We start from the raw sequence: 19,376 nt of genomic DNA on the forward strand, positions 1-19,376 counted from the left end.
TATTGCAAAATGCCATTGTCAAGTGCATTTCAGTTTGGGTTACAGGCCTACTGAGAAATTATCCTCATGTAGCTCATCTCTTGAGGATTTCACTGCAGTCAATGGAGAGGAAGAGAGGAAAGCTTCCTCTGAAGAACGGTTAGCTCAGAACCCTTTTCTGGGTAATCTTAAATGCCCCATGCGGTGAGGAGAGAACAGAGGGAAACCAATTTCATTGAGCTAAAGTTGTGCTGATTTGGTTTTTGTTTGGGGTTTTTTTTCTATTAGCCTGTGTCCTTGAATATCTTCTTCTCCCCGCGCAAAGCCTGCAATGTTTGGGAGTGATATGCAAGTCTGTGTTTGCCGTATTTCTCTCTAATGTACTCTGGTTGATCTTTCTTCACTGTTTCCTCTCTTGTGTGCTAACTACTGTATTTATGACCATAAAATGACATACCTGAAAGAAACAAGGTAGTTCAATAAGTATTACTGTGTGCTTGACTTCTTTCGGAAAAGAAAAAACTTGTGTTGTATGGGCAGCCTTCGGCTAACGATGATACAGTTTGCAGGTAACAGTGACATTCTTATCTGCCAAAGTTTATATTTTTTTGTATTTGGGACTTTTTTATTTATTTTGTATTTCTAAAACATTTAATCCTACCTTACCTTTCAATAGCTATGGCTGGCCTTAGCATCCCTCTGTGTACTTGATCAGGATCATGTTGATAGACTATCCTCAGGAAGATGGATGGGAAAGGATGGACAACAGAAACAGATGGTGAGAATGAAACCCATATCTTTTTGTGTTTATTTTTATTCAGTAGACTTGGCCTAACCTTATTCCTCCTTTTTGTCCCCCAGGGAAATTGTGCATACAAGTTTGAAGTATTTGTGTTCTAGACAAGCACTGCTCAGAAAACAAAAATTCCAACTTAGAACAATAAGGTAGCAATTCTACTGGTATTCAGGATGGAGCAAGGCCTTCCTAACACCTGTAGGATGGATTTTTGAGAGTAGATTGACTCACTTAATAGGACACCCTCTACCAGAGCTTTTTTCTTTCTGTCTGGATCTCTGTCACATAACAGAGTAAATTCTTTTGTGTTCCTCAGTAACTTCTCTGTAATTTAGCTTCCTCTTCTCCATCTCAGTAGAGAGTGATTACTCCAAAGAGAAAGAAACTCTAACTAAATGTAGCAAAGCTACCATTTACTCAGAGGATTTACAAATTTAATATGGAATATGATGGATTAATCAAGTTTCTGTCTATATTTTTCAGTATCAGAAAAAGCTTATGGTTTTTCTAATATGAATCTGAAAAGAGCAGAATAATGAAGCTGGTCTATTTATAACTCGGTTAGGTGGATCCCTGTGGGAGGCAAGGGAAGATTCTCCCTTCCCGCTAGCAACTGAGGATGCTTAGAGCAACAAAGCCTCCAAAGCAGTTTAATGTAGGTAGAAAGAGAATACAGGAGACACAGAGCTGCAGCAGCAGCAAGAACTAAAACTCTGCTGAAAAGGAAGCAGACACAAAGGTTTCTGAGGTGATTAAGAAAGCCAAGGGACTTCTGTAGAGCTTTGGAAATGTCAAGACATAGTGAAGCAGGGATATAAGCTGCTGAACCTAGCCTGAAATTCCCCAGTCCTATTTTATACCAGGATATTCAAACATTGAGGTGAACTGTGTTCCCACTACCAGGACTGCTGTTGAAGGGATTCTGTTCAAAGTTGCACAAGCAATCTCATGGAAACCACATAGTCTTGGAGTACAGTCGAAACTTGTTCTCAGATTATGTGCTTATGCATAATCAAAGTCAGTCATTGAACTCTATTTGTACAGATATTTTGAATTGCAAAACAGGATTGTCTGTGTTGAATTTAAAGAAGAGTTTATGTCAATAGAGTAAGTTAATTTTATGGTGGATTTTGAAGTTTGTTGCTTGCACTGTATGCTCTCCAAGTTGTAGATGACCTACAGCCTTGATTAGATGTTTGAACAGAGTAAACATACCATATCAAAGTAATTAAGGGTAAGTATCTTGCATGTTGACTGACCCAAGTACTTTTCTGCTAATGTGCCCATAACCCATTTATACCGCATAAATATTTTTTCAGACTAGTTAAAAATGATGTCTTAGCTGTATTGTTGAAAAATGCATTTTTGGCTACATCACACAAAATATGAGATGAAGAATATCAGAAGAACGGATGTAGTAAATTGGAGCTGTTTGTGACCAGGAGTAATTATTTAGATACTGATTATTCTAAAGATACAATTCATAGTTTAAACAAGCTCTTTATCCCCTGTTATTAATTTGGGGCGCACGACTGGAGAGAGAATGAAAACAGATGCGGAAAAAAAAATGAGGGATTTAATAGAGAATTTTTTTTTTCCCCTCCAGCCAATGTGTGATAACCATGATGATGGCGAAACCGCTGCAATCATTTTATGTAATGTCTGTGGGAATTTGTGTACAGATTGTGACAGATTCCTTCATCTCCATCGGCGAACAAAAACTCATCAAAGACAGGTAGAGTATACGTGACATCATGTTGTAGGCACTGCACATGTTGTGTGCATTTCCCCAATTGATATATAAGCCAAAGGCAGTAGCAAGTATCAAATCTGAAAATGGTGTTTTCTTTTATTTCGGAGATGGGATACATGTTTCCATTTAATTCTTTTTAGTTGTTTTTAGTTAAATTCTCTTGTCCTTTTGAAGAAAATTAGAAAATTGCGAAGCAGTCCCGAATTGGAACTCTTATGCTACATCAGATTTTTTTCTCTCTTGTTCTAACATTGTTTAGGAGAATCTAGGAACTGCATAGTCTTTCTTAAGTATACATTGGCTCTTTATTCCTGTTACAATGGCACCTCATTTACTACTACTATCATATGAGTCAGTGCTTGTTGACCCCTTCGTTTTTATTGTATATACATTTTTCAATATCCAGGAAGACCACTTGACAGCAAATATTTCTTCTGGTTCCCTTATGTCAGTCTTCTCTTATTTTTCAATAGTCCTCCAGCTCTCACTGTCTTTTCACAGATAAGTTGTCATATCCATAACTTTGACAATTTTCTGACTTTTTTGGTTTTATTTTTAGGATTGAAATGTCTTTCCTCTTTGACTTAAATAAGTTTTTACAAATTTCTGTGTACTCTGCTAATTAGTGTTCTTTTATTCTCTTCATTTCTAAACTTGAAAATACATCCTCCTTGGAATATTTCTTTTTCTCATTGAAATTAATGTTGAAGATGCCTTTGCTTCTGAAACTACTGAACATTTCTTCTTTCCCGACACTGTTTCTCTTTTGTGTTTTTTGTGGTCCTTTATTTTCCCTTTTCCCTCTGACTACTTACATTCATTCAAAGGCTAAAATAATAAACCTCATTAATAAAGTTAATTCAATGGAAATCATTCCTCTCCCTCTCCTAGAGTGCATCTACATTAGCTTTTTAGTTAGGATCGGGAATGGGCTTTTGCAGCAGATCTGATAATCTCTCCTTAACGTCCTGTGATTTGTGTTATAGAGCAGCCTTGGAGTGCATGAGCTGGATTCCTCTCAGGTGAAACTAAAAACAACAAAAAAAGATAGATGCAGGGACAGGCTGCTAATGGGCGCTCAGTACAGGGGATCGGCTAGTCTGAAAGACGCGTGATTGTAAACTTCAGATCACTGGCACTGAGTTTCACTCTACAGATCTCCTCCTTGGTACCTCGGCATTTGCAGCATAGACTCAGCCTGGAAGTTCCACATGGTGGATCTGTTGTCTTCTGTTTCTTAGCCAGAACATTTTCAGTCTCCATTGAAATTTTCCTGTTTTGTCATCCTAAGATGATGATTTTACATGTCTCTTCTGTCATGGCACAGCACAGTCTAGTCTCATTTATTTTTCTGATTTCTCCTATATAGCCTGTTCAGATTACAGTTGATAAAAAGTAAGTTCTTATCTCATAGAAGTCCTCGCATCTGTCCTTTAATCTGTCCAAAATAGCTACTTATCAGATTTTCCTATTTACTTCTGAAAGCATGTTTAAACTTCTACTCTTTATTCACCACCTTTACCTTTACGTTTCTCATGTCAAGCCCCTCAACTTAAATTCTGAATTCTGTCATGTTCCCTGTCTCCTATTTTCTGTTAGATGCCTGTTCTTTGTCCAACTTCTGCTGTACATACCTTTTACTGTATTTTCTCCCCCTCCAAGAAAGGACAGCGTGTAAGTTACCACGATCTGCTTAAGTGACCTCTTTGTGAAGCAACTAGGGGTTTTTTTCCTGACTCTAATATGAATTAAAACTAAGTTTAAATGTAGTTTATACATCCATACCCAGGAAAATTCTAACTCTTATTGCATTGCAGGCGAACTGAATGAAAACAGAACTATCTTCAAAACGTAGGAAAGAAGAAAAAGAAGAGACTGCATAAAGTCCACTAAGGATCTCATGCAGTTTTTCGATTTTGGAAAAATTTTACATTTTCCTTGTTATAGCCAAAAGTATCCACTGTGTATTTCTGTGCAAGTCAAAAATATTGTTATACACTTATATAATCTCTATTATATAGTACATCTTAAGATCATAACTATCAATGTTGCTTTGAATAAACTACTAGCAGCGTTACATGAAGATATTTCTAATGTTATTTTGTGCTTTTACTATACAGTGGCCTGCTGGATGAGTTGAATAGTAGTTTTGAAGTCCAAGCTCCATATTTTTTAAATTAGAAAAAATGTTGTGCAGCTGTCTTTAGGATTGCTTCATTACTGTTTCCCAGCCATGTTAACTCAAGCGTTAATTTTATCTATATTTGCTTTTAAAAACACAAAGGCTTTATCTATTCTGCAATCTGTACAAATTATGGAATGCATAAAAGAAAAATAGCTTGCAGGAGACAAATTCTGCAGAATCTATAAAGCATCCGATGAAAATCCAAAGAGACAGTGACAAAAATAACACAGAGATGCTATTTATTATGTGTGTGGTTAACCTGGCAGGTATTCAAAGAAGAAGAAGAAGCTATCAAAGTTGATCTCCATGAGGGTTGTGGTAGGACCAAACTTTTCTGGCTGATGGCATTAGCAGATTCCAAAACTATGAAGGCTATGGTGGAGTTTAGAGAACAAACAGGTAAAACACAACTGTTATTGCTTGCTCTTTATCCTGATTATTTTTACCTTTTATGTGAGCATTTGTAAAAAAAAAAAAAAAAAAAAAAAGATATTTTCACCTACTTTAGGGCAATGCTCTTACTTGTTTGGTAATAAAAATTGAACAGTTTAACTGCGTAAGAATTGCTGGTTTTCTGGTTGCTTTCTGTGACTGTTGTTTAGATGTCTGTTAGATTATCAGTCCCTTATATTTCATTACAACAATTTTCGGTTTTGTTTACTTTTGCGGGCCTAGGCAAACCGACCACCAGCAGTTCTGAAGCGTGTCGTTTCTGTGGTTGTAGGAGTGGAACAGAGTTATCGGCAGTGGGAAGCGTTTGTTCTGATACAGATTGCCAGGTGTGTATTAACAACTATCAATCATCATGAATTACATAAATAGAGACTGCAGGATCAAATTGATTTCTTATTTGGAGTAAACCTTGTTTGTCCCTGTGGTGCATTTTAAATCAAACCTCTCATATGAAAAGGTTTGAATATTAAGTACTATATTGTCATTCAAATACTTCTGAGTTTGTAAATGTTTAGTTTAATTACAGGCTACAAACACCAATAGTCAATCAAAATACTGGGTAGTTTCATTATCATCTTCAAAAGTATCTCAGGTTTTCACAACAGCATTCCAAGTATAAAGTAAAATACACACTGTCAACATAAAGTCTAGTGCACTGCAAAGCTTGATAAAAGTAGTTTGCATTAACAGCCTTTTTATTATGTGAGCATGGAACATTAAAGACTTGGCCACGATTGTCAACTGTATCCGTGTGTCCTGAGTGGTTTTGTGCCCTACGGTACAGGTACAATTGGCAGAGGGCCAAATCCAAACCAGTTTCTTAACCCACCCTATTTATTTCTGTTCATGTGTGCCAAATTTTCTCTCTCTCAGCCTATTGAATATATTACATTTTTGTTATATTCATTCAGTTTGATTTGTTATTGGCCTCTGGGCAACTTTTATAAGTTTTCTACTTACTAAGGATAGGAATTAGAGGTGGTATACCATGTCCGTATAAAAGTGCTTTATGCTGGTTAATGATTAGCTCATAATAATTCTTTCATCTCAGTTTATTGCACAAACCAGCAATCCTTCAAAAAGCGATACTGTATCAAACCGTTCAGTGGAAGGGAAAAAAAAAAAAGATTAATTATTTACTTTTAATAGGAGTATGCTAAAATTGCCTGCAGCAAGACACACCCCTGTGGTCATCCATGTGGAGGCGTTAAGAACGAAGAGCACTGTTTGCCATGCTTGCATGGTTGTGATAAGAATGCTACAACTCTTAAACAAGATGCTGATGACATGTGCATGATCTGCTTTACTGAAGCACTTTCAGCAGCACCAGCTATCCAGGTTTATCTTTTTTTCCCCCCTTTTAAGAGATTAATACTATGGTTGTAATGTTAAGCGTGTAGGAAGTTAAAATATAAAGTCCCTCAAGTTACACTCTTAAAACTTTCAAAACAGACACTGTAAGCATAATGTAAGTTACTTAAAAAGCTTTCTTTTTGTCTGGCATTACTGGTATTTCAAGGAAGCAGATTGTATCAACAGTTTCCTGTGTTTATTCAAAATATTTTGTAAATGAGAAAAACAACTGATGTAATTAATGGATATACTTCATATACCCACTGGTGGTTTTGGAAGGGAAAGGTTCTGATTTTAATGACCATTTTACATTCTTTATCTTTCTTAAGAAGAAAATCGGGGTCTTCTAGGATTTAAAATAAATTAATTTTTGAATTGATATATGTTGCCTCTTAAAAGCAACTAACTGCTTCTGGTTTAGTGGTTAATGTAACTCCAGTGTTCACTTACTTGCATTCTTTTCTAAAGCTGGACTGCAGCCACGTTTTCCATTTGCAATGCTGCCAACGGGTACTAGAAAACAGATGGCTTGGGCCAAGGATAACTTTTGGGTTTATGTCCTGTCCTATTTGCAAGGTAAGTCAGCTATGCGTTTACTGCCTAGGTCAAACACCTTACCTAAAACTGTCTTTGGCGGGGGGGGGGGGGGGGGGGGGGGTGTTGGGTTTTTTTAATTATATATTGCTTGTTACAATATAAATTAATTATATGTCACTTGTTTCCTTACTCTCGTGTCACTCAAGAAAGGGTATCATTTGATGCATCTTTTTACCTTCCCCTACTGTTCCCTGAAATAAGGGTCCTCTTAATGTCTGTTTCATGCTTTCTTTTTATCTTAGTGCTGTTTTATTCTTAGCACAATCAGCTTGTAAATTCCCAATATGTGGGGCCAGCAGGAAGCGGGGAAGAAGTAATCTTAATGCAAATTATCTGAAGCGAGAAACTCAGCTTCTTTATTTTATTAACCCCTTTTAAAGCTGCTTTGCTTTCAGTATAAGAAGGACAGAGTTGAAGAATATGTACTTAGTTCAGCTTAAATTACTAAAAATTCCTCTTGTAATCTACAAAATTATAATTGTTGTAAGCAAAAGCGTGTGATAGCAGCTGGGAAGGAGAGCACATTAACACCCTAGGAATATGAAATTTCTGAATGGTCAGCCATTTCTGCACACTGTGTTTCTTCCTTCATGCTGTATTTTGGTAATTTATGGCATTAGCTTGTGACTCTTAAATGACAAAGACCTGGCATAGAGGACTGTCAGTCCTCATCATTAATTGCTGAGCAGTGAGTTAAAAAAGGACCAAAATTAGAGAAAACATACAGTCAGAACATTCCTGTGCTGTGGTGAATGTTTCCTGTACCCTTTACCATCCCTCTGTGGTTGTTAACAATCTGTCATAAGGGCCGATGATTTCATATAACAAAAGGCCATATAAAAAGGCATTCATGGTTACTGTTTTTGCAGCAAATAAAGTATGTAGTATATGAGCCATATTTTTGAAATTTCCATTGCCTGAGGTCTTAGTTTTTTGTGACATCCATTGTGCTCTTTGTGTTTGACCGTAATACAAATTATCACAGCTGTTGTAATAAAGGTACAAAATATTTTAATCATTTTTTCATTTCAGAACAAAATCAATCATACAGTATTAAAGGATTTGCTTGATCCAATCAAAGAACTCTATGAAGATGTAAGGAGAAAAGCACTAATGAGATTGGAGTATGAAGGGTTGCACAAGAGTGAGGCCATCACAACACCAGGTGTTAGATTTTATAATGACCCAGCTGGCTATGCTATGAACAGATACGCTTATTATGTTTGCTACAAGTGCAAAAAGGTATGACAATTAGTACTTTCTCAAATTAAACGTATGTTATAGTTTCAAAAGTAATTTCGTAAAGAATAGAATGTATATTTAATACATTGTGTATGGAGTAGGAAAGCAGGAAAAGAAATTATTGTTAAATCGTAATTTTAAAAAAAGTGTTGAGCAAATTAGATGTACATAGTGTTTTATCTTGTAACGCTCAGAAGTATATACAGAGCAGTTCAGAAACCAAAAGCATATTGAGGTCATAGCCACCTTTGAAGAATGTGCAGGTGATGCTGTGTCAGAGCACCAACCATCCCTTTGTCCCACTTCCAACTTATACTTTACGTGAACATTAAAACGGTATAAAGATAGGTTTCATTCTGACTCTTCGATATGGAAAGTTTCTCACTAAGATTCCACCTAAATACTACTTTTACCCAAGTTGGAGTTGATCAAAACTGCAGTAAACAGTGAATTTGGAGCAGAAAATGACCACTACTGCAAGCCTGTTGGTGTGGGTTTCCCCCGTGATAGCCTCAAAAGATGCGAAGAGTCGTCTTTAATTTTGATTCATGACCCTAGAAGCGATAGTGTGGTTGTTTGGGATGGGGGATAAGGAAAATTTGCTGTCTTTCACCGATTATGCCAAAATTCAGACCTCAGCATCTTGAGTGCCTTTGGAATGCAGCAGCTATGGAGATGATGGCCGGAAGTGCTAGAAGAATGAAAAAGGAGTAGGAAGAGGAAATGTGTGGTCTAGCCTGATGGTCTCTGGGTCATACATGTACAGTTTTCTTCAGGTAGAGAATATGGAATTTATCCAGAAGACAAAAATCGTATATAAACAGCCCCTGGTTTCCCAACCAGCAGAGAAGAGACAAACATTCTTTACCTATGGTTAGAGAAATTTTGGATAATCACTGAACCCCCCTCCCATTGCTTCTTTTATCTGAAGCTGATTGTAGTGCCCATCTCGCCCATTAGCAGATGCTTGAGCCACACTGCCCAGGTCACTGAAGCCAGGGACTGGGAGAATACAAAACCACCCACTGTAGGAGATCATCAGGTTTGAGAATATCTAAGGAGCCTGAAGGTGCACAAGTCCATGGGACCTGATGAGATGCATCTGCGGGTCTTGAGGGAACTGGCAGATGAAGTGGCCAGGCCACTCGCCATCATATTTGAGAAGTCCTGGCAGTCTGGCGAAGTTCCCACCAACTGGAAGAGGGGAAACATAACCCCCATTTTTAAGAAGGGTAAAAAGGAAGACCCAGGGAACTACAGGCCGGTCAGTATCACCTCCATGCCTGGCAAGATTATGGAGCAGACCCTCCTGGAGACTATGCTGAGGCACATGGAAGATAAGGAGGTGATTGGTGACAGCCAAGATGGCTTCACTAAGGGCAAATTGTGCCTGACAAACTTGGTGACCTTCTGTGATGGGGTTACAGCATTGGTGGGTAAGGGAAGACCAACTGACGTCCTCTACCTGGACTTGTGCAAGGCATTTGACACTGTCCCGCACAACATCCTTGTCTCTAAATTGGAGAGACATGGATTCAATGGATGGACCACGCAGTGGATAAGGAATTGGCTGGATGGTCACACTCAAAGAGTTGTGGTCAACGGCTCAATGTCCAAGTGGAGAACGGTGACGAGGGGCGTTCCTCAGGGGTCGGTACTGGGACCGGCACTGTTCAACATCTTTGTCAGCAACATGGACAGCGGGATCAAGGGCACCCTCAGCAAGTTTGCCGACGACACCAAGCTGTGTGGTGTGGTCGACACGCTGGAGGGAAGGGATGCCATCCAGAGGGACCTTGACAGGCTGGAGAGGTGGGCCCATGCGAACCGCATGAAGTTCAACAAGGCCAAGTGCAAGGTCCTGCACATGGGTCGGCGCAATCCCAAGCATGACTACAGGCTGGGCCGAGAATGGATTGAAAGCAGCCCTGAGGAGAAGGACTTGGGGGTATTGATTGACGAGAAGCTCAACATGAGCCAGCAGTGTGTGCTTGCAGCCCAGAAAGCCAACCGTGTCCTGGGCTGCATCAAGAGAGGCGTGCCCTCTCTCATCAAGGGAGGTGATCCTGCCCCTCTACTCCGCTCTTGTGAGACCCCACTCCAGTACCTGGAGTACTGTGTCCAACTCTGGGGGCCCCAGTACAAGAAAGACATGGAGCTGTTGGAGCGAGTCCAGAGGAGGGCCATGAAGCTGATCAGAGGGCTGGAGCACCTCTCCTATGAGGACAGGCTGAGAGAGTTGGGGTTGTTCAGCCTGGAGAAGAGAAGGCTCCGGGGAGATCTAATTGCGGCTTTCCAGTACCTGAAGGGGCCTACAGGAAAGATGGAGAGGGACTGTTTATGAGGGAGTGTAGTGACAGGACTAGGAGTAATGGGTTTAAGCTGAAGGAGGTTAGATTTAGATCAGATGTCAGGAAGAAATTCTTCCCTGTGAGGGTGGTGAGGCACTGGAACAGGTTTCCCAGAGAAGCTGTGGATGCCCCCTCCCTGGAAGTGTTCAAGGCCAGGTTGGATGGGGCTTTGGGCAATGTGGTCTAGTGGAGGGTGTCCCTGCCCATGGCAGGGGGGTTGGAACTAGATGATCTTTGAGGTCCCATCCAACCCAAACCATTCTGTGATTCTATGATCACATCCTTTTCCTTTTTGCCTGTGGAATGGATGGAATAAGGCCATTTCATGATAAAATTTTCAAGGGAAACCCCAATAATTTTTTTGTTAAATGGAAGTGCACAATTTGGAAATGAGAGGAGAAAGTATTAACTTCCATGTGCTGAAGAAGAGCAGTAATGAATCCTGCTAGCTCATTACTATAGGTACTCAGTTCACTTTTGTTCCTGCCTCCCACAGTTAATCAATTTTCACTCATCCTTCAGCAACTTGTCTGCTGTGGTTTTTGCCTCCCTTACAAAAATAATTTCTTTTTTTCATCTTTAGCCAGTTTTTAGTCCTGTTCCTGTTTTTCATTACACTTTCTTTCCAGTCCTTAATACTCAGTATCTCAGTGTCTATCTTACTCCCTCTTTTTCCTTCCCTCATATCTCATTATTCCTGTTCGTACTGTGTCTACATACTTGAACAGCAACATTCAACTATCTAATTTCTAACTTCTTTCCTTCCTCCAGCACCCATTCACCTCAAACTACTACCTAATTCCCTGACATACTTATCTTAGGATTGCAGTCCTAATTGGTGCATTTTTGTACCCAGTGTGTCCTGGTAGAATAAACTGAGCAAGTAAAATGAATTTGGAGAAAATAGCAAAATTCTATTTATAAGGAATCCCACAGGAGCATAAAAAACAATAACTCTTTTCAGCTTGTAAAAATCCCTCCTGGTAGAATGTTTCTGTGCTGCCTTCAGCCTCAGCCCTGTCTGTCTTACGTATGGTTCATAGAGCGTCCAAATACCGTTTCAGAAGCCTTACAGGCACTTGCACAGACCAGAGTACGTTGCACAATTTTTGGTCTTGTTTATCCTGAGATTGAGAGACATTGCCTTAGTATCTCAAAAATATGTATCTAGAGACAGAGTCAAGAGATATCAGAATAATGGAGACTACTGTAACAGCTGTTATTCAGCACTTTCCCCTTACAGATTGAATTTGTTAAAATAATAGTTGTCTCTGGTTTAACGGCCGATCATTCCTATATGAATTTCAGGCATATTTTGGTGGCGAAGCTCGTTGTGATGCTGAGGCTGGGCAAGGAGATGACTATGATCCAAGAGAGCTTATTTGTGGTGCATGCTCTGATGTTTCAAGGGCTCAGGTAAGTAAAGAACTTGTATTTGTGGTTTTATTTCATTCTGAAGCTCCAAGTACCTGAGCTGCACAATAATTCAGTCATTTGTAATTATATGCACTGTAGAATATTGTATCATATTAATATATATAACACAATGTAGAAACGCGTTGTTCGGATTGTTACAGTGTGGGTACTTCATTTATTGGTGTTTGTTTTCTTTTGTTTAGATGTGTCCCAAACATGGTACAGATTTCTTAGAGTACAAATGCCGCTACTGCTGTTCAGTTGCTGTTTTTTTCTGTTTTGGAACAACGCATTTTTGTAATGCTTGCCATGATGATTTCCAAAGAATGACAAGCATCCCTAAAGAAGAGCTCCCACACTGTCCTGCAGGTAGTATTTTTATAAAGCAAATTTACCGCACTGAATTCTGAGATAAGGAATTAGTTCAAACTGATATTCTTATCTTTTCTTGCTGATAATGTTTAGGGAAACCACAGGGTCAGTCATACAAATGTTAAATTCAGTATATTGAATGATATTAGAATGGGTCTGTTCTATGTGTGCTTTTGGGGTTTTTTTTCTGTTTTCCAGCAATATCATCGTGCTGATCCTTTAAATGTTAGATGCTTTAATACAGAAAGACATTTCAATTTACCTACACTGATTCAGACTCCAGATGTGTAATGATGTGTTAAAATTATATTGAAAAAATTAACACACTACTATGAAATGATATATCTGTACCTTGGTACCTGTCACGTGCAAACTGTTGCCCCAATGCCTTTGTTTGTAACTTCATGTGCCATTGATTTGATCTCAAGAAATCATATCATTTACCCTGCTGTTGGAAAAAAAAGTGAGATCTTTTTGACTAAGATATTTACATGAAAGAAGCAAAAAAAAATATTACAATTCCTCCTATAACCTTAGATTTATTGTTTACTGCAGAGTGTAACTCCTGTATTTATTGATTTTGTTTTTACATTGTGCAAATTCCTTCCATGGTATTAATGAGATGAAACTTACTTTAGTGATATGTCCCTATAAGCTTTTCGCCTTTTTTACTTAGAATTTGATTTATTTTAAATTACATGGCAGTTTGATCACTTTTTTTTGTCTTCAAATACCAATTCCACACTTGACATAACTGTTATAAGGAGCTAACAGGTTTTGATCATGTTATGCCAGATCTGACATTTTTTTCTCTTGGCCTCTTAAGCCTTTAGACTCCTTGCTTGAATTTGTGTGAAAGCACCTTTCCATCTGCTGTTTCTTAAGCCTTCATTTTTGATGCCTTATAAATCCATATTATAGATGTTTTACCTTCACTTAGCATGTTTTTTGAGGAAATGTATTATACGGGGTTTTTTACGTCATCTGCAAGCATTAATCTTTTTCTTTTCTTTCTTTTTCCCCCCCTCACCCTTAAATTCACTGCAGGTCCCAAAGGTAAACAACTTGAAGGAACAGAATGTCCACTTCATGTTGTCCATCCACCCACTGGTGAAGAATTTGCTCTGGGTTGTGGCGTTTGCAGAAATGCTCACACTTTTTAGACTAGCTTTTTTTTTTAACCAGAGCAAAACAGGTGCCCTCATCCCTTAAGTGTCCTGAAAATAAAGTCCAGCTGGGATGAGGACGGGACCATTTCATAACCCAGGTAAAAGGAACAATTTACAGTGCAAGAAGGATGCCAAATACCATGTACATAATTCTTGCTGTGAGATATTGACATTTTTTGAACTGAGACATCAAAACTTGTGAGGTGTTTGCATGTGGCCATTACCGTCATCGGCTAGGAAACATTGGACATTTACAAATAAATAATTGCTATTAAAGGATCTGTGTGTCTGTGGACTATGAATGATGCTGGCTTTCAGGAGAAAGAAAAAAGAATATTGATTATTGTATACTGACTTTTTGTAATCTTGTACAATTGTAACGCATCACAAGTGGGGATGGGAAAGAGGAATATTCTGGTTTATTTCCTAGACTGTTATAAAAAAAAAAAAATTGTGTTAGGAAGGCATAAATGTAACAAGTATCACACTGTATATAAAGGTATCAATGTTTGTCCTGTATAAGAATTATTAAATTACAACAGCAGTTTCATTTAAACTTCTGGGTTATGTTTGAGCCTGAAATTTTAATGAAGTGCAATACTGAGTGTGCCTCATATCTTGCAGCTGTAAACATAATGGAATGTACATGTCAATAAAGCCACTGTACATTTTTATACAGTGAAAGTCTAATGAATGTGTAAGCCTCCATTTTCAGAAATTGTTTTAAAACGGGTCAGGGGGTTGTTGGTTCTTATAATTATTTCAGCAGGTTCTTTTAAAAAGTGGGAAACTGGTGGTTACAGAAGTACTTAAAATATGAAAAATGCTGCTCAAATCTTCTTTAAAGGAAAAGTTGGGTAAATGTACTAGCATTCATACGAAATACTGTATTTCTATTTCAATTTCAAAAATGTTTTAAAACACAAAAGACAACTTTTTTTTTAAATCAATTATTAAGAATATTCAGTAAAATATCACCCCCACTGTTAGGACAGATAGTCTTCTGCCATGAATCCCATATAACAGAGTCCCAAGTCCTCTGCTCCTCTATAGTGAAGGCAAAATATAACTTAAAGTAAGGACTTCTTCCTGTAAGGTTCTCTCTTTGGATTTTCTCTGTTAGCTAAGTTCAACTCCTTTTCTAGTATTTCTGTCTTGAGGTCAATGAAATGTGCTTTACTGGTGGACATGAACAACTGCTCTCACAGTCAAGATACTGGTAGATGGCATCCAGATATGTCAGAGTACTTTGATCAGCCTTGCAACCAGGGGATCCATCTCACCTGACTTCATATACATACATACATAATGTGTATGTCTGTCTCCCCTATAGAACAGCTGGGGGAAAACACACACCTCTGAAGTACAGTTTATCTTATTCACAGCGGCAATGTATTGTGGGTCAGTCTCGGGTATGGGAATATTAGTGCAAGAAGTATCAGAGTAAATAGAAACTGGATGTTTTAACTATACAATCAAATGTATTTTATATAATTGGTATAATCGTTAATGAAAGAATTCATGTAACCCTCATATTGACATGAGAGAGGGTATAGCTGGCTCAGTAATGACCAGAGGTGGGAGAGATTGCAGGTTGAGAGACAAACGTTGCCAGACGTAAGGCTTGCAAAGAAATACACCTAACAGTTGTCCAAACAACTGAACCTGTGAGGAATTTCAACTCATGGGTATCTATTTGGAAAGAGACACATCAGGAGATAGGCTGCTTGGTAAGTTCTTGGAACATGTTTGAAATAAATATGGTATATGAAGTATAGTATCAAATGCAGCATAACCAGCTGGTCAAGAGAGGTGATTATCCTGCTCTACTCAGTGTTGGTGTGGCCTCACCTGGAGTAGGTGAATTCAAGAAGGATGTGAAGGTCCTTGAATGCATCCAGAGGACAACAAAGCTGGTGAGAGGGCTGGAAGGCATGTCCTGTGAGGAATGGCTGAGGACTTGGGCTGCTCTAGTTTGGAGAAAAGGAGGCTGAGGGGTGACCTCATTGCCCTCTACAGCTTCCTGAGGAGGGGACGTGGAGAGGGAGGTGCTGAGCTCTTTTCCCTGGGATCTGGTGAAAGGATGTGTGGGAATGGTCCAAAGCTGTGTCAGGGGAGGTTCAGACTAAATACTAGGAACCGTTTCTTTTCTGAGAGGGAACACTGGAACAGGCTTCCTAGCCAGGTCATCAATGCCCCAAGCCTGTCAGTGTTTAAGAGGTGTTTGGACAGTGCCCTTAATAACGTGCTTTAACTTTTGGACAGCCCTGAAGTGGTCAGGCAGTTGGACTAGGTGATCATTGTAGGTCTCTTCCAAATAGCAGCTAAAAGGTGGCTTTACTAGATTTGGTTATGACTGAAAGGCAGGTTAGATGACAACAACCATGATGCGATAACATTCATGATTTTGAAAGGAAAGAAGACAAGAAACTCTGTTCAGTAAATTGGCAGACGTCTGAGGTAAGATCCTGTGGGAATCAAGGGTAAAGAAAAGCTTACTTAGGAAAGTTAATGTTTTCTTTAAAACAACCAACTATACTAAGACCACAGCCAGCAGCTATCCTAGTGCAAACAAAGGATATAACTTGTATTAAGCAGTTAGCTTTGCCAAGTCAAGAATTTTTTTTTTTTTTTTAAAAAAAAGAAACCAGATCAAATTACTACAGATAATAGCAGGAGGGGGAAGGTACAATATAAAACTTAATTTGCAATGGACATAACGAATAAGAAGCAGACAAGCGAAAGATTGGTCCTGTCCCTGCAACAATGAGGTACTTCATTCCACAAAACATTGACCAACAGTTTCAAATCACATCAGACTCCCTATGTGAACGTAAGGAGGAAGCCACTGTGGTGTTTTTATTCAGCATCTTGAACAGCCAAGATTGTTCATACTTCACTCATAGAAACAGACTCACTTGTCCAAATGATGTCCATACTGTAGATTTTTACCTCGGATGCAGTCATCTTCAGTGCAGAGGGGCAGGCACTTCTGGGATGAGGTTTATTTCATCTCGATATAGAACACGTGCCACCTGAATAGCTCAGATGTAGGTGACAACAATGTGCATTTTTAAGGTTTGGGAAAGTCATCACAATCTACTCTGCAGTCTGAAGTAGAGATAGTGTTTTGGAACCAGGACACCACAGCCTTCAACAACCAGGGAGATTGTTTGTTTGTTTGTTTGTTTGTTTTGAGAGGATGTCAAGATAGAAGAGTGTGAAAGGGCAAGGCTTGAAGTGTTTCTCCATGTTCCTTGGTTCATAGTTTGTTTTTTTTTCATGAAGAGATCACCAGCCTTTCCTCTGGCCTAGCTTTCTGCACATTCTGACAGGTGAAGGGTAGACACTGTGGCCTGAGCTTTGCAGTTCGCTTTTTAACGTTGCCAGATACCTCCTGGGGACCTACTATCAACCTTAAAAAGATGAAGTGTCTTTATTTGAAAATGTAAGTTCCTTACTCAATACTTGACGATCCTGTATCTACAACCTCTGAACTCCTATTGGACACACCCTGGGTCACTTCAGAATGGTAAATGTAGAGTAAAAGATGCAGAATGATGTTCTAAGGACTCTTCTGCTCATACAAGAAATGTGCTGTGGGGTTATCACAACTAATATACCTATTAGTTGAGAGGTACTGCAGCAAATTTAGATTATAGCAGTGGTATTAAACCAGTGGTTAGAGTACAACAGGGTGTACCCAGGACAGAAGCTGGAAGAAAGCAGATTGCAGTATATTAAAGATCTCCCTATCACACTACTCAGACACATCTCCTTCACAACCCAGCCCCCTCCTCACTCCCTACTCCTCATCTACCCTCAAAGACTCATGTTGCTGACACCCTGCTCTTCACGAGGACTATCAGGTGCTATTTCTGCCCTAATCCACCACAGACAAGCCCTTTTCCTCCTTCCATTGCTTTCTGGCTACTGTTTCTCCATTTTTAGGAGCCTCTTCCTGCACCCCAGGGTGCAGGAGCAGAGCTGCCGTGTGGAGGGGCAGCAGGAGGAGCAGCGCCTGGATCTGGCTGGGTACCACTGCTCTTCCTGGCTGACCACACGCAGCAGAACCTGGAGCTGCCAAATCCAGCATACAGTCTATGCGGTACCATTTTAAAGGCAATATAAAATGTTACAAGAAGGGAGAAAACTTTTTTCCTGTGTTAAGTATACAAAGTATACACTTATTTTAAGTGTTCATAATACACTTAAAGGTGTCAACCAGTTCATAAAAGGTATGGCTGCATTCACACCAGGGATTTCAGCGCTTCCATGTTCCAAGGTCGTGGATTAGATGTCTGCAATAGAAACTTAATTCACAGGGCATTTAGTTTAGAGAAGTCATCTTTCTAATTGAAAACTGACTTGATGAGGAATCATTAAAAGAAAATACAAAAAGAAAACTTTGGCCCAAAAAGGATATTGAACAAAGACAAATTAACTACAGCGGAAGATTAATGCACAGAATTTGAAGTGGTTTATATCTTTATGCATAGGTTCTTGACATAGATCCCTGTGGGTCTTAAATTCTGGAAAAATTACTTACAGAGAGCAGACACATCTGAGGTGTCTAACCCACTATCATTTTTAGAAAACTTCTGAGTGTAGCACCATAGTAACAAATTCTAATTTTTAATTTTCCAGCCTTCTCTTTCATTTTAGATTAATTTAGTGTTAATTTAGGAAATTGAGATTACTGTGGGGAAAGGATGTGACAGTGCTACGTTCCATGTATGAAGTGGACGGAGTGAGGGATAAGGCAGTGCCAGGCAAAAGTTTACCATCCCCGATTACTACTCCGAGGAGATGGTACGGACGAGCATTGACCATCAGGCTCCGGGGGTAGAGCTCAGCTCCCACACATAATGGTTGCACCTCAAACACTCTGATCCTACACTGTGTCAGACATTCACGTCACCACATCTCCCCCCAGACCGATCTCTGCCGCTGATTATAGCCAGATGCCAGCACAGGCCACTAATCAGATCAGCCCACAATAAGATTGCTGTATGCCTTTCCAGCAGTCTCACGTGCTTTTCTGTCAGCTGTAGATCCACAGCCCACGCAATGGAAATACTCAGTTCTTGATTGCACCACCCTGTTCGCCACAGCTCACCACACTCAACTAATTCATACCAAACTCAGCTCCTGGCCAAGGCGAGGCCACGCTACTCCCACTCAGATTGTACATCATTAGTTTACAAATAGGTTGAACTCTCACAGGTGTATCCACCCACTGAGCACAAAATGAACAGTAAAAGTTAATAAGGCACAGACAATTAACTAGTCACCATCAGGACCTGATAATCTTGGTCCTTACAAAATGGTTTTCGTTAATCACATTAAACTAAGTTTGTGGTTTCACCTACGCAGAAGCTAGATAGGGAGCTTCAGGACCACCCAGTCATTTGGGGTATAACTAACTCAAGCATTGTAGGTTTTTTGCCGCAGACCCCTCCTTAACCCATGCAGGTGTTGCAGGTGACTGAGGTGACTGAGTGATGACCCCTTGGCCCGAGGCAAGCTGGAAGGGCTGCGTTCACTACTGGGGTCCAGTAGTGATGAACTTACGCTACCAAGAGTTCCAGATGGCAGGATCTTCACCACGTACACCTACATAGAGGCAACCAAATACAGAACAACAAACTGATTGCAATCAATAGCAGAGCAATGAGGTGTAACAGGGCATCACAAGTCATTAATAATC

General features: G+C 39.5%; 1 protein-coding gene across 21 annotated transcripts in view; it reads left to right on the top strand.

The window, feature by feature from the left end:
- Positions 1 to 14,356, top strand: part of MYCBP2 (MYC binding protein 2) — a 204,093-nt gene extending 189,737 nt beyond the window's left edge. For 20 of the 21 annotated variants that reach the window (XM_075741636.1, XM_075741638.1, XM_075741639.1 and 17 more), the window contains 10 exons: positions 656 to 757; positions 2,382 to 2,510; positions 4,980 to 5,112; positions 5,389 to 5,492; positions 6,316 to 6,504; positions 6,988 to 7,095; positions 8,149 to 8,358; positions 12,018 to 12,125; positions 12,329 to 12,494; positions 13,545 to 14,356. In XM_075741636.1, coding sequence (XP_075597751.1) covers positions 656 to 757; positions 2,382 to 2,510; positions 4,980 to 5,112; positions 5,389 to 5,492; positions 6,316 to 6,504; positions 6,988 to 7,095; positions 8,149 to 8,358; positions 12,018 to 12,125; positions 12,329 to 12,494; positions 13,545 to 13,660 — 1,365 coding nt within the window. In that variant the 3' untranslated portion in view covers positions 13,661 to 14,356. The remainder of the gene's footprint in view (positions 1 to 655; positions 758 to 2,381; positions 2,511 to 4,979; positions 5,113 to 5,388; positions 5,493 to 6,315; positions 6,505 to 6,987; positions 7,096 to 8,148; positions 8,359 to 12,017; positions 12,126 to 12,328; positions 12,495 to 13,544) is intronic. The other variant, XM_075741657.1, reaches the window with a different exon arrangement.
- The last annotated feature ends 5,020 nt before the right edge of the window (positions 14,357 to 19,376 follow it).

This window comes from Balearica regulorum, chromosome 1, assembly GCF_011004875.1.
Source record: "Balearica regulorum gibbericeps isolate bBalReg1 chromosome 1, bBalReg1.pri, whole genome shotgun sequence".
Classification (NCBI taxonomy): Eukaryota; Metazoa; Chordata; class Aves; order Gruiformes; family Gruidae; genus Balearica; species Balearica regulorum.